The sequence below is a fragment of the Heptranchias perlo genome, chromosome 5 (genome assembly GCF_035084215.1).
Source record: "Heptranchias perlo isolate sHepPer1 chromosome 5, sHepPer1.hap1, whole genome shotgun sequence".
In the NCBI taxonomy this organism is placed as follows: Eukaryota; Metazoa; Chordata; class Chondrichthyes; order Hexanchiformes; family Hexanchidae; genus Heptranchias; species Heptranchias perlo.
In genome coordinates, this window is record NC_090329.1 from 120325697 (window position 1) to 120340461 (window position 14765).

General features: G+C 43.9%; 1 protein-coding gene across 1 annotated transcript in view; it reads right to left on the minus strand.

The window, feature by feature from the left end:
* Positions 1-14765, minus strand: part of plb1 (phospholipase B1) — a 142513-nt gene that overhangs the window by 18344 nt on the left and 109404 nt on the right. The window contains exons 45-51 of the mRNA XM_067985133.1: positions 14246-14306; positions 13184-13242; positions 11216-11283; positions 10957-11000; positions 6964-7063; positions 6207-6258; positions 5507-5587 (exon numbers count right to left, since the gene is read on the minus strand). Coding sequence (XP_067841234.1) covers positions 5507-5587; positions 6207-6258; positions 6964-7063; positions 10957-11000; positions 11216-11283; positions 13184-13242; positions 14246-14306 — 465 coding nt within the window. The remainder of the gene's footprint in view (positions 1-5506; positions 5588-6206; positions 6259-6963; positions 7064-10956; positions 11001-11215; positions 11284-13183; positions 13243-14245; positions 14307-14765) is intronic.

The following is a 14765-nucleotide window of genomic DNA, read 5'->3' on the forward strand; positions in this document are numbered from 1 at the left end:
AGAGCCAGGATAGCAGGAGTGAAGTTAGGAAACGGTTCTACACGCAAAGGGTGGTAGACTTTTGGAACGCTCTTCTGCAAACGGCAGTTGATGCTAGCTCAATTTTGAATTTTAAATTTGAGATTGATAGATTTTTGTTGACCAAGGGTATTAAGGGATATGGGGCTAAGGCGGGTATATGGAGTTAGGTCACAGACCAACCATGATCTCATTGAATGGCGGAACAGACTCAAGGGGCTAAATGCCACTGCCACTTGCTGCCTCCTGTTATGTGCCACCTTTTCCTGCAAGAAAGCAGGACGTGTGTCAGTGAGTGTCCTGCAGGATGTTCGGGTGATGTGCCTGTCATGGTTGAATAGATGCCAGTGTGTGTGACCTGCGAGTTGTGGGCATGCGGCTTGCAACAGTGGTAATGCATGAGGGTGAGAGGAAGCATCTGATTGGAGGAGTTGAGTGCTGATTGAAAGAGTTTGTTGGTATTTGGGTGATGGGGGGTTTGGTGCATGGAGCAGTGGATGTGGCTAGTGGTGTAGTTGGTAGGAGCTGCCACTTGACAGTTGACCTCACTCACCTTGATCACTCGTGACAAAGCATTAAAGTTCCTGCATTGCATCCATGTTCGTGGTGCTATGCTCCTGGCATTGACATCGTCCCCTACTGCCACTTGAGCATAGGGCCTCTTGCCCCACTGTGAATATAGGAAGCCCCTCCTTCTGTCCACCTCTTGCACCAATGCCTCTAGTGCATCATCAGAGAACCTTGGTGCATGCTCTGTCGCAGGCCTGGTATAAACTCAGATCGGCAGATTGGTGAGGTCTGGCGTGCAGATTGGAGGATGTGAGATTTAGTAGTGCTAAAGTTGGTAGAGGTCTGGGGCAGGTCATTTGCTCGCCTTCACAGCAAGGGTACAGTGTGTGCAACCTTTGTTCAATGTTTTAACATAACTCATTGGTTTGTAAACTTAGGGACGGGATCTGCATCAATGTTTTACACGTACGATGTCTGATCTCCGTTCAGACTCTGTGTGGACCCGTATCTTATATTTTGCACGTAAGAGGTGCAGGCTGCCTTTAATAGGTGCAAGGCACTCATGTGATATCGGGCTCCCCTGCTGACAAGAAATCATTCAACATTGCAACTAGACCTGGCTGCTTGCACCGGAATCAGGTAAATGACTAGGCAACACGACTCTCCCGTGCTGCCTGCATCGGAACGACCGGGCGCGGGTTAATCGCGCACTGCAACCTCCGGGCCCGGATTCGAGGGTTATCAAATTTAACCCCCAACAAGAGAGTACAGATTAAAGTTTATATAGGGAAAGTTTAGTTTAAATATCAGGAAGTAATTCTTTGCACAGAAGGTGATCAACAACTAGAACAAGTTGCCAGGAAGTGTGACTGAGACCACAGCATTGGACTCACTTCAGAAAAATTAGATGCTACAATGGGAAGATTGGAGGGTGATACTTTGCAAGGTTGAGGTCAAATGGGCCAAAGTGTCTTCTTCCTCTGAACCTATCTTGTGATCAGAAACATCCCAACAGAAGGAAAGAGAGAGAAAGGAGGTCAGCTATTTTTCCATCAGCAAGGAAGGAACACCGGTGATATTCTTATGATGCCCCAGTTGCTACTTTGGAACTTCCTGAGGCCCCGTCTGCTCTCTCAGGTGTGTGTAAAAGATCCCATGGCACTATTTCAAAGAAGGGCAGGCGAGTTCTCCCCGGTGTCATGGCCAATATTTATCACTCAACCAACACCTAAAAACGGATGATCTGGTCATTTATCACATTGCTGTTTGTGGGATCTTGCTGTGCGCAAATTGGTGGCTGCGTTTCCTACATTACAACAGTGACTACACTTCAAAAGTACTTCATTGGCTGTGAAGCGCTTTGGGATATCCTGAGCTTGTAATTGTAAGTCTTTTTTTCTTTCTTAAGAACTAAGTTGGTAGAGGTAAAAATAACAGTGAGGCTAATGGAGCTCGCTGTTATTTTTGCACAAATGGTACAGTGAACTTCACGCGAGGGGCAGAGACGTGGTTAAACTTGGATATCCAAAAGTTGCTGTCCAAGTTACACCGCTCTGCCTCACCATTCAAATACATTGAATGTCGTGAAGTTGCTGTATTTGCGCGGTAGACACCAACTAAACTCGCCACAGAAAGTTAAGTCTTATCATTTCAAGTGTAAGTACCCTTTTAACAACGTGACAAGTGTTAATTACTGCCAATCAACCTCTCTGGCCCCTGAAAATTAACTATTACAAGTGTGGGGTTTCATTCCTTCAGGTATTAATTGTTGTTGGAGATTTTAAAAATGTCAAATTTAAAATTATTACAATTTTTAAAAATGTTTCCTTTGTGTCTCTTTTTTTTCTCTCTCTCTTAATCCAATCTTTCTTTCCCTCTCTATTTTTCTTTCTGTAACTGATTTGACATTGAATTCACCCACTCTAATTTACACTTCCTCGTTCAGACTCTGCAATGTTTATTTTTCAACCCTTCAATCTGATTGATTAAGGAGATACCCAGTTGCTTGCCCTGTTCACTCAGGTTCCAGATGCCGTTTCCACTGCTGCACCATTATCAGCTCGCACTTTCAGCAACTTGCTGTGCAAAACATTTAAAAACCTAAATGAGCAAGGGCAAGTCTAACTAACGGCAAACGCCATTGGATGCCCTGCTACAGCAAAATTTGGGCCAACAGCATTAACAGAAACCTGGCTTTAAACTGGAGAAGAATGGGACATAAACATATTCGGATATAATGGCCTGGAGGATCTGCTGCAGGCACAAACGGGAAAATGCATCCGGAATGCACTGGACACTGCGCTGGTTTTTCTGAGGTGAAGCTATGCTGAAGTTTCCGGGCAAACTCATTTGCATAAGCCTAAACGTAAAATCTCCCCTGAATCAGCGCTATCGAGCAGTGCAATCGAAAGTTATCGATTATTGACGGACAAGGCCAAAGGGGCCTCAAGATGACTGAATTTAAACTAATTTAAATTGAAAATGTGGTCAAGTAATTGCTGCAGCTGAAGAAACAGGCCATTCAGTGAATTCAATTGACTTCTCGTCACAGGTCTGTGCATCAATTGACTGAATTTGAACTCATTTAAACTGAATTTAAAGTAATTGTGGCATCAATATGAGAAATAGACTTGATGAGGCTTGAATTGACTGCTGGTCACTGCAGCTGCAGGTCATTAACGACAGGTTAATGTGACCATGGATGACTGTGCGCCCGAATTTCTGGGCGCAGTGATGGACACCCCTGGATGGGAGCAATTGGCAGAAACTCACCATTCTGCCCTGGGGGGTGGCCAGTTTTGTGGGCGGAGATTGCTTTGGACGAATCGGCTTTTGAACCAGCGTAAAAGATCACAGAAACTCGAGTGTAAATTGGTTATGGGCGTAACTCACTTACATAGAATCACAGAAAGGTTACATCATGGAAGGAGGCCATTTGGCCCATCGTGTCCGCACCGGCTCTACGCAAGAGCAATCCAGCTAGTCTCACTCCCCCACCCTATCCCCGTAGCCCTGCAAATTTTTTCCTTTCAAGTACTTATCCAGTTCCCTTTTGAAGGCCATGATTGAATCTGCCGCCACCACCCCTTCAGGCAGTGTATTCCAGATCCTAACCAATCGCTGTGTAAAAATGTTTTTCCTCATGTCACCTTTGGTTCTTTTGCCAATCACCTTAAATCTATGACCTCTGGTTCTTGATACTTCTGCCAATGGGAACAGTTTCTCTCTATCTACCCTGTCCAGACCCTTCATGATTTTGAATACTTCCATCAAATCTCCTCGCAACCGTCTCTGTTCTAAGGAGAACAACCCCAGCTTCTCCAGTCTATCCACGTAACTAAAGTCCCACATCCCTGGAATCATTCTAGTAAATCTCCTCTGCACCCTCTCTAAGGCCTTCACATCCTTCCTAAAGTGCGGTGCCCAGAACTGGACACAATACTCCATTTGTGGCCGAACCAGTGTTTTTATAAAGGTTCATCATGACTTCTATACTTTTGCACATTTATGTTTTAAATTCCGCGATCTCTTGCGCTATTTCATTCGATTCCGCCCAGATTCCGTTGATATCCGGTTGGAAAACATGCGGAATCTCCAGGCCAATATATTTAAGAGTGATAGAAAAGATAAGAAAGATGGCGGGGTGGCAATATTGGTATAAGAGGGAATACATACTGTAGAGAGAGTTGATATAGACAAGAAAGACATTCAGTATGGTTGGAACTCAAAGGTGAAAAAAAAAGAGCTTATTACATCAGTAGGGGTGTATTACAAACCTCCAAATTGTGGGAAAGAAATGGAAGAGGAAATCTGCAGACCGATCGGAGAGATGAGTAGGAATAACAAAATTACTGTACGATTTTAATTTATCCATTTATCAATTGGGGCAGAGATTAAATGGAGAAAAGAGAATGAAATTCCTAAAAGCAAGACTCTAGGCATTTACAAGGGAATATTTCTAAACATAAGCCTGTGTTCCAGTGGAGGGGTGTGTGTTGATATTTTTTTCCACTAATCCAGTACTGGTTATTCCAAAGCGGTTATTGGAAAATAAGAAGTGAGTAACAATTTCTCTGTGCAATTAATATAAATGGGTTTAATTCCCTCTGTGCACCAGTCTGTTAATACATTTGCATGAATTCCTGAATGTGCTATTTAAATGCAGAGGTTAATCTGTTTTATTTAAAATAGGTTAAATGCCTGTGTTAAATAGCTCAGACAGAAACTATACAAACATGCTAAAAACAGTGCACAAAGAGAGCAAAACCCAAAAATAAACCATCCTACTGATGTACACCAGAAAATGGTGTAGTACATCCACAAACACTGGGCTGTCAGCAAAATCTGTCCGTTGTGTTCTGCCCTTGGCCAGGTCCAAACTCATGTCTCACACATGAGATGCTTCAGCCACTTACTAGGGAAGAGTAGCTGAGGTGGCTTCCCATCGCCTTCCTCACGGTTTTTATCTTTGAAGTACCTTCTCCTAAGTGGGCTGCAACCAAGACTAAAGAGCCCCACCTACCTTTTACAATAGGGAGAGGGGCAACCTCACTCATCGGGCACAAGTACCCTCACTGGACATCAACCCAGCATTCAGACCCTGCACGCTGGTCTCTGCTCACCAGGGCTCTCTGGTGTGGGGCTTGATCCCAACCCTTCTGGCTCCAAGGCAGGAATACTACCACTGAGCCAGTGGTCACTCTGTCCAGACTCGAGTACCCCACTGGACCTTAACCCAGTACTTAGAGACCATATTCTAGTCTCCAGTTGACTGGAGTGGGACTCAAACCCCTCACTTTCCGGCCCAGAGGCGGGAATGCCAGCACTAAACCAAAGGCTCACTCAGTTGTCAGCAAAGCAGAAATCCAAAAACGTAACTAATTTGGTAAGGAAAATTCTGTGGCTCAGATATTTTTAAGGTAAAATAGAACAAGTAACCATATTGAATAAAAATTGAAATGAGAATGAAAAGCTCCACCTTATTCATACAGTACTCGCAGAGGTCATTGGCTCCGATGAAAATGGTGATTACTTTCCAGTCCTGCTCGAAGTTGATTTTCTATACAAAAAAAAGTAGCATTTTTATTGAAATGTTATTTTTACTCTCCCACTAGCAGTTCTAGGCCTTCTCATCTCCATTCAGCATTCTTTCAACATGGGAACTCTTTCTCCTCACCAATTTCATTCCCCCTCCTCTTGAAAAAGTTGTTTCCTTGCTGGTTCACTCCAGCCTGCTTTCCATGAACTCACCCACTCTAACCCATGTGCGAGCCTCGCCAGCGAGTGTCAGTAAGCTATTTTTCACGGAGGGAGGGGGTGTGGGGGAAAATCCGTTCCTCATCTAACGTCTATCCAAGTGTACATTGACACGGACTCTGAAGGGTTGGGCAGGTCAGAAGTATGTGGGCGTTAGGACCAGAAGAATTCAGAATGGTTGCATCCAAACCTGAAATGGTCCACATATTAGATAAAATTTAGGAATTAGGGAAACCTGCGATTGTTTAAATGTGGGTTCACTGTGGTTGTCATCCCAGTGTTACATCCCTTCTCAGACAATCCTGGAGTCAACATTGGTTGGTGTTATGGTCAGTCTGTTCCTCTGCAGCCCTCTAGGTGGCAGTACTGAACAGCAACAAAACACCTGCTCAACAGTCCTATATCTCACCACTGGCACTTACTGAACTGTTCTTCATGAGTTGAATCAGGGTATGAGCCTGAGCTCGCATATCCCTGCAGGAAGGGAACAAAAACAAGTTAGAAAATTATGATTATAAACCACTTCCCTTTTCAATTTATATTCTTGGTCAATATTTGAGCTTGTCAGGTTGACAGCTGCAACAGCTGGGAATATCGGGGCCCGAAAATCCGCGACACTTCCATCGCACTCCCACTGTACCTCCGTCAGGAGTCCAGTGGAAGGCCTGAAAATTAGGCCGGGAGTTCGGTCCTAGCCGTGGCTTGGCAATTTCCACTGGGCCTCGAGGGTGGAGCCTCTGCCTACCCCAAACAAAGCCAGTGGTGCCGGAGGGACGTGGCTGTGGGCCACCGACTCCAAAGCTGGGAGTTCTCAGATCCCCGGCCCAATTAAAACTGGCAGGTCTTTTAATTGGGTGTGCTGGCCTGTAGCATGGTGGATTTGAGGTTCTGCCCGGGGGCTCCAGGCCTGGAGTCCCAAAGGAGCAAGAACTTCAAAGGAACATTTTCAGCATCCTTCTCTCTAGGAGGGATCTCACACCCAATTTTTAATGTACAAATGTGCATGCTAGTTCCAGTTGTACTGGGTGTTGAGCAGTCGAACCAACGGTCCTTGAAAGGCCTAAACCTTTCCCACAATGGCTTTGGGTAGACACAGCGACCGCACCACCGACTTCACGCCTATTTTGGGCCGAGGGTAAACATTCCCCTCCCCCCCTCCCCTTACCAATGAGTACTCACTTGGCCTTTGACCCTGGAACAGCCACATTGAAGTTACTTTTCCTTTTTCCAATTCCAGTGGAAAAGCCATAGATATTTGGATTAAACTTCTTCAGTACATCTGAGAAAGGAAAAAGTAAACAAAATTAGGACAGTAGGTGGAAAATCCAGTTTCAGGAGAGCGGTGCTTCAACAACCCACAGGCCTGTTTGTTATAACTCATCGGCCAGCACTCTCTTCACATTTATGTAGCTTCTTTCACAACTACAGGACATCCCAAAGCACTTTACAGTCAATGAAGTACTTTTCTGAAGTATAGTAGGAAATGCAGCAGCCAATTTACACACAGCAAGGTCCCACAAACAGCAATGTGATAATGACCAGATAATCTGTTGGTTGAGGAATAAAAATAGGCCAGGAACCAAGAAGAACTCCCCTGCACTTCTTTGAAATAGTGCCATGGGATCTTTAACGCCCACCTGAGAGAGCTGAAGGGGTCTCGATTTAATGTCTCATGGCACCTCTGACAATGCAGCACTCCCTCAGTACTGCACTGGAGTGTCAGCCTAGATTATATGTTCAAGTTTTGAAGTGAGACTTGAAACCACAACCTTCTGATTTAGAGGTGAGAGTGCTACCACTGAGCCACAGCACTGACCACTACCACTGACACCATAAGCGCAGTGTAATGATGCCATTACAGGTTTCCCTTTCAATCTGAGTGTAGCTTCAATGCTATTGATGCCATCACTAAGCTGTGCATTTAGTGGGTTAGAAGTGGAGCTGGTGAATCCAGCACAACTCACAGGGCCCACAAAAAAGTGGGTCTCTGCTGCAGCCAGGACAAGGCTCAGGTCATTTATATTTACAAATGCAGTATAACCCGATATTGTCGTCAGCTGCATTGTATTAAAGTGCCTTGTAAGCGTGACAGCCTGCTTGTCATTGAATCATAGAATCATGGAAAGGTTACAGCTGGAAGGAGGCCATTCAGCCCATCGAGTCCGCACTGGCTCTATGCAAGAGCAATCCAACTAGTCCCACTCCCCCACCCTATTCTTGTAGCCCTGCAAATTTTTTCCTTTCAAGTACTTATCCAGTTCCCTTTTGAAGGCCATGATTGAATCTGCCTCCATCACCCCCTCGGGCAGTGCATTCCAGATCCTAACAACTCGCCGTGTAAAAAAGTTTTTCCTCATGTCATCTTTGGTTTGTTTGCCAATCACCTGAAATCTATGTCCTGGTACTTGACCCTTCTGTCAATGGGAACAGTTTCTCTCTATCTACTTTGTCTAGACCCTTCATGATTTTGAATACTTCTATCAAATCTCCTCGCAACTGTCTCTGTTCCAAGGAGAACAACCCCAGCTTCTCCAATTTAACCATGTAACTAAAGTCCCTCATCCCTGGAATCATTCTAGTAAATCTCTTCTGCATGCTCTCTAAAGGCCTTCACATCTTTCCTGAAGTGTGGTGCCCAGAACTGGACACAATCCTCCAGTTGTGGCCGAACCAGTGTTTTATAAAGCTTCATCATGACTTCCATACTTTTGTACTCTATGCCTCTATTTATAAAGCCCAGGATCCCGTATGCTTTTTTAACCACTTTCTCAACCTGCCCTGCCACCTTAAATGATTTTTGCACATATACCCCCAGATCTCTCTGTTCCTGTACCCCTTTTAGAGTTGTGCCCTCTAGTTTATATTGCCTCTCCTCGTTCTTCCTACCGAAATGTGTCACTTCGCATTTTTCTGGGTTAAATTTCATCTGCCACATATCCGCCCATTCCACCAGCCTGTCTATATCCTCTTGATGTCTATCACTATCCTCCTCACTGTTCACTACCCTTCCAAGTTTTGTGTCATCTGCAAATTTTGAAATTGTGCCCTGAACACCCAAGACCAAGTCATTAATATATATTAAGAAAAGCAGTGGTTCCAGCACTGACCCCTGGGGAGCACCACTGTACCAGTCTAAAAACAACCGTTCACCACTACTCTCTGTTTCCTGTCACTTAGCCAATTCTGTATCCACGTTGCTACTGCCCCCTTTATTCCATGGGCCGCAATCCTGATGATGAGCCTACCATGTTGCACTTTATCAAAGGCCTTTTGAAAGTCCACATACACTACATCAATTGCATTGCCCTCATCTACCATCTCTGTTACCTCATCAAAAAACTCTATCAGGTTAGTTAAACCCAATTTGCCTTTAACAAATCTGTGCTGGCTTTCCCTAATCAATCCTCCCTCGTCCAAGTGACTGTTAATTCTGTCCCGGATTATCGTTTCTAGAAGTTCCCCACCACCAACGTTAAACTGACTGGCCTGTAGTTGCTGGGTTTATCCTTACACCCTTTTTGAACAAGAGTGTAACATTTGCAATTCTCCAGTCCTCTGGCACCACCGCCGTATCTACAGATGTTTGGAAGATTATGGCCAGTACCTCCACAATTTCCACTCTTACGTCCCTCAGCAACCTAGGATGCATCCCATCCGGACTGGGTGACTTATCTACTTTAAGTACAGCTAGCCTTTCATGAACCTCTTCTTTTATCAATTTTTAGCCCATCCAGTATCTCAACTACATCTTCCTTTACTGAGACTCTGGCAGCATCTTCTTCCTTGGTAAAGACAGATGCAAAGTATTCATTTAGTACCTCGGCCATTCCCTCTGCCTCCATGAGTAGATCTCCTTTATAATCACAAAACTGTTCAAAATAAAACACAGTAGTGCCTCAGGGTCCCAATGCAGTGAAAACCAGCCCGTTTACTCTGCACGTGCGCAGTTGCCTTTACGTTGCAATGTGTGGTTTTATTTCTGGTTTCCCAACAGCTGGGAAAGGTCGGCAGACACGTGGCTGGACTGTAAGGGTGGGCTGGACCACTCAGCACAAGCTATCAGGGGCACCACTGCCTCCAGAGCCCCCCATGCAAGCCATCACTTTAGGTGGACCCTCCGGAAGCAGCAGGGCCTCCTTGTTTACTGTGGTATGAGAAAACCAGTCATGACTTACATTGTTTACACATAGTGAGAATCAGGGCTGACATTCGGACACAACTATTCGTGCCAGAGGCTACATAGATACAAAGGCCTGGAAATCAGATAGCGCCAGAATCGGGACACAATTCTGATGCTGCTCAGGCCTAAAGAGATCCGTGGCAGGAGCACGGGCAATTGGGCCGCCGACCTCAATTGTTTATTACCGGCCAGCTGTGGGAGCCAGTCGGTCCCAGGAAGCACCTAGATCGGCCGGCATGAACATTGGCCGAGGTTGTAAGGAGAGGCCAGAAGATGGGGGAGGCAATCGGGGTGGGGGGGGGGGGGGCAGGGTGGGGAGTGGTGACCGGTGGCTGGCAGCGGCCTGCGAATTTAATGCGGAGCCGGAAGGAGCAGAACTTATCTTTCTGGTGGCAGCCTCCAGTGGTCTCTTTAAGGACCGTTGGTGTGGCTGCCAAATGCATGAGAATACCGACCTCAGACTGCAGTCCGTCGCAAACAAATTTTGCAAAGGGGGCCTCAAGCAGACCCCTATTTGCATATGCAAAGGGTCTAACACCTGTTGCAGACACAGGTCCTGGAAGCCTATAGAGGGACCTTTACCAATATGGTGAGTGGCGTACTACTGGCGCAGAATGAGCGCGCGCACATCGCCCGCCATATTGGACCACAAAAGAGGCGTGGTGTGATCCAGTTCCTAAGCTACAGAGGAGAAATCAACAAGAAATGTACCACGTGCACTGCATCCAACCCATTTAATCTTCTGAGGGCAAGTTGTTCATTAAAAAAAACCTGATTCTCCAAAGGTAAACGAGCAAAGTTCCAGAATATTCTTCACTCCTCACTGCTCCACCATTCAACCATGGTCTGCTGCCTCTCGGCAACATCTGCCCTAGCCTACAGTGCAGGAACCATTGTGTCCCATGGAGATTTGATCATTTCTGTAATGTACAATGCAACAAGGGTAGGCTGAGAAAGACCATCACAACGACAGATCCAAGATAAAGACTTACTAGGAAAAGTAGTCACAGTCTCAAGTGATTTGTCACCACCATTGCTGCAAAAGAAAAGAGAAAAAAATTATTGTTGATGTTATAGTCTATTGTGTATTCATTACTGGGTCATTTGAAAGGATAATCTAAACAAATTGGTTTATTTGAATTTAATTCTAGTGTTTTTTTTATTTTAAAGGACACAGTACTCAGCTGCTTCACTCCCCATATCTGTGTTTTAACGTGTCTTTGTTCTAACAGATCTTGCCCAAATTCTTACCTCCATGAAACACCTTGATATTGAGTCTGCAATTCAAACAGATTTTTTGCCCGGGCTCCAAATGCAACCTAAATATAAAAAAAACTGTAAGATTCTTATAACTCGAAAAAATGACTATGGCTTCACGTCCATTGTTTGTGCTAATTCTTCAGCCAAAGGTGATGTACTATTCAATCTACAGGATATTTGGTACAGTAACCATTCCATAGCACTAACAATGTGACTCGAGGGGAGTTTAAAATATGTCTGACAAAGATTGTAGGTTAATTTGAACAGAATGGTAGGGTGGATATTCTAACTTTTAGCACTCTTTAATACAACAACCTAACATTGCCTCTCTGTAAAAAAATTACCTTTTTGCAAGCAAATTAGCAAAGAACTAATGGCAGTTGTAAGCAGTGGTCCTACACTTGGAAAATTCTGTTAGGTTAAGACTGCTTAGAGCAAGGATAACTTTCATCCCGTCAGTCTAGACTGGGTTTGAGTCCAGGTTCTAAAGGTCAAAGCAAATTGTGCTAATTAACCTTGACAACACAGTTTCAGTTTCTCTTTCAAGATCTGTGCACTTCTGTATTATAATTAAAGATATAACAAAGCCCCAGAATCATGTCTCTTTTTGATAAATCAACCCATTCTATCAAGTTTATGATTTGTACTGAGTAACTAGAATTAGTGTAAGAGCATTTTCTTTTCTTTATCTCCATGTTCCAGAGCTCTTTAGCCAATTGGCTTGTTTCTCTAATTTACTACATCTAAGTACTTTGCTGAAGATTCCATAGGTTTATCGACAAATGGTGACAGTCAGAAAGGACTCAGCTTTTCCCCCATACACAGCTCTACCGCTCCACCAACTCTCGACCCTTCCACTACCTCTGTGTTGTCAGACAACTTGTCCAACATCCAAACTCAGATGAGCTGCACTTTACTCCAATTAAACATTGGGAAGATCAAAGCCATCGTCTTTGGCCCTCGCCACAAACTCCGTCCCCTTACCATCGATTCCAACCTGATCCATGGCTACTGTCTCAGGTTGAACCAGTTCGCAACTTCCGTGTCCTATTCGAGCCCGAGCTGAGCTTCCAAACCCATATGCTCTCTGTCACAAAGAGCGGCCACCTCCAACTAACATCGCCTGTCCCCGCTCCTGCCTCAGCCCATCTGCTGCTGAAACCCTCATCCATGCCATTTTCACATCCAGACTCGACCATTCCAATGTTCTCCTGGCCGGCTGCCCATTCACTACATTGGTTATACCACACTTTGAATATTGTGTACAGTTCTGGTCTCTATATTGTAAAAAGGATATAGAGGCATTGGAGAAGGTACAAAAAAGATTCACAAGGATGATAACAGAACTGAGAGGCTGAACAGGCTGGGGCTCTTTCTCTCGAAAAAAGACTGAGGAGTGACCTGATAGAGGTCTTTAAGATAATGATAGGATTTGATGTGGAAACGTCTTCTCTACATCTACCCTTTGTGGGGGATTCCAAAACTAGAGGTCATCAATATAAAATAGTCACTAATAAATCCAATAGGGAATTCAGGAGAAACTTCTTTACCCAAAGAGTGGTAAGAATGTGGAACACGCTATCACAAGGAGTAGTTGAGGCAAATAGCATAGATGCATTTAAGGGGAAGCTAGATAAGCACATGAGGGAGAAAGGAATAGAAGGGTATCCTGATAGGGTTAGATGAAGTAGGGAGGGGGAAGGCTCGTGTGGAGCATAAATGCCGGCATAGACCAGTTGGGCTGAATGGCCTGTTTCTGTGCTGTAGTTTTCATGTAACTCGATGTAACTCTATATCTCACAAGATAAATGCAGAAAAGGTCATGTAGTCCAAATGAGGTTAGCCATCGAGAGAAACCAAGAGACCCTATCACAGCATCCACCATCTCTTCAAGGATTGTAAGATTTTTTTTTGTCGTCTCCATTACCCAACTCTATACTTTACAAAATTTTTACTTACAGTTAAAGAGTCTCCCATTGCTGCCACAACTTTAATGTCAGCAGGCCGAAGCCTGTGAACTGTAGGGGAAAACCAGAGGCAGAAATAAATGAACAGATGGGGGAAAAACAAAACAGGAGAATTCAACTCCAAATACTTTCTACTTGTTACAGTTTTTACATTAGTGTCGATACACGAGGCTCAAAAGGCTGTCAGGGGAGATACAATAGCTAACATGATACTGGCAGACACTGCATGAAAGCAAAGGCTGGAAAGATTTTCTACTTACTTCCGACTCTTCAGCACCGACTATTTTCATTACTATGAGCATTATATATAAACCATCTGAACCCCTCGATTAGATCCCAGCCTGTGATCACTCCCAGGTATCCATTATTCTATATATAAACCATCTGAACCCCTCGATTAGATTCCTGCCTGTAATCACTCCCAGGTATCCATTATTCTATATATAAACTATCTGAACCCCTCGATTAGATTCCAGTCTGTAATCACTCCCAGGTATCCATTATTCTATATATAAACCATCTGAACCCCTCGATTAGATTCCAGCCTGTAATCACTCCCAGGTATCCATTATTCTATATATAAACTATCTGAACCCCTCGATTAGATTCCAGTCTGTAATCACTCCCAGGTATCCATTATTCTATATATAAACCATCTGAACCCCTCGATTAGATTCCAGCCTGTAATCACTCCCAGGTATCCATTATTCTATATATAAACTATATGAACCCCTCGATTAGATTCCAGTCTGTAATCACTGCCAGGTATCCATTATTCTATATTTAAACTATCTGAACCCATTGATTAGATTGCAGTCCGTAATCACTCCCTAGTATCCATTAATTTATATATAAACCATTCAAATCCTTCATTTAGATTATGCCTACGCTATCACTCTTCGATAGCCATTATCCTCTAATTAGTCCAAAGTGCCAAAAGTAATTGAACTATTTTGATCTCGTAAAGCTGTATAAATGTGAAAACCAATACAAAAAGCAGAGGATCTAAAATTGGCAAAAGTGGAAAAAGATAACTAAATCAGCTTTTACTGACCTGATGTTGGTATAGTTTTTGATGCTTGGTTTTCTGAACAAGAGAGGTCACTGCCCCAATTCTGAAAGAAAATGAATCACTAACTCAGTGGAACTAAGTAGGAACATCCAATGATTCGGGTGCTTGTATTATGCAGTTGCTAAAGCTGTGCAATAGGCTTGACAGTCCATATCATTCATTGCTCAAGTCCTTTGAGGACTTGTTTGTATCTTGCAAGGATATATCTTGATGTAGGTCACAACTCCACATCTTCATAAAGCCTCTGTGGTGATTTCCATCACTTCTTTGTAATGAAAATCAAGACAGCACTATTCAAATCAGAATTCTTTGAGGGAGTAACCAGGGAATAGGGGCTATCTAGTGGGTATAATTTACTTGGATTTTCGGAAGACATTTGATAAAGTGCCACATGTGAGGCTTTTAAAAACTGTTAAGACTTAGAATTAATGGCAAATTAAACTGCTGGATTCAATGCTGCCTTTGAAATAAAATGTGAAATGTTCATGTTGGGGGCAGTGAT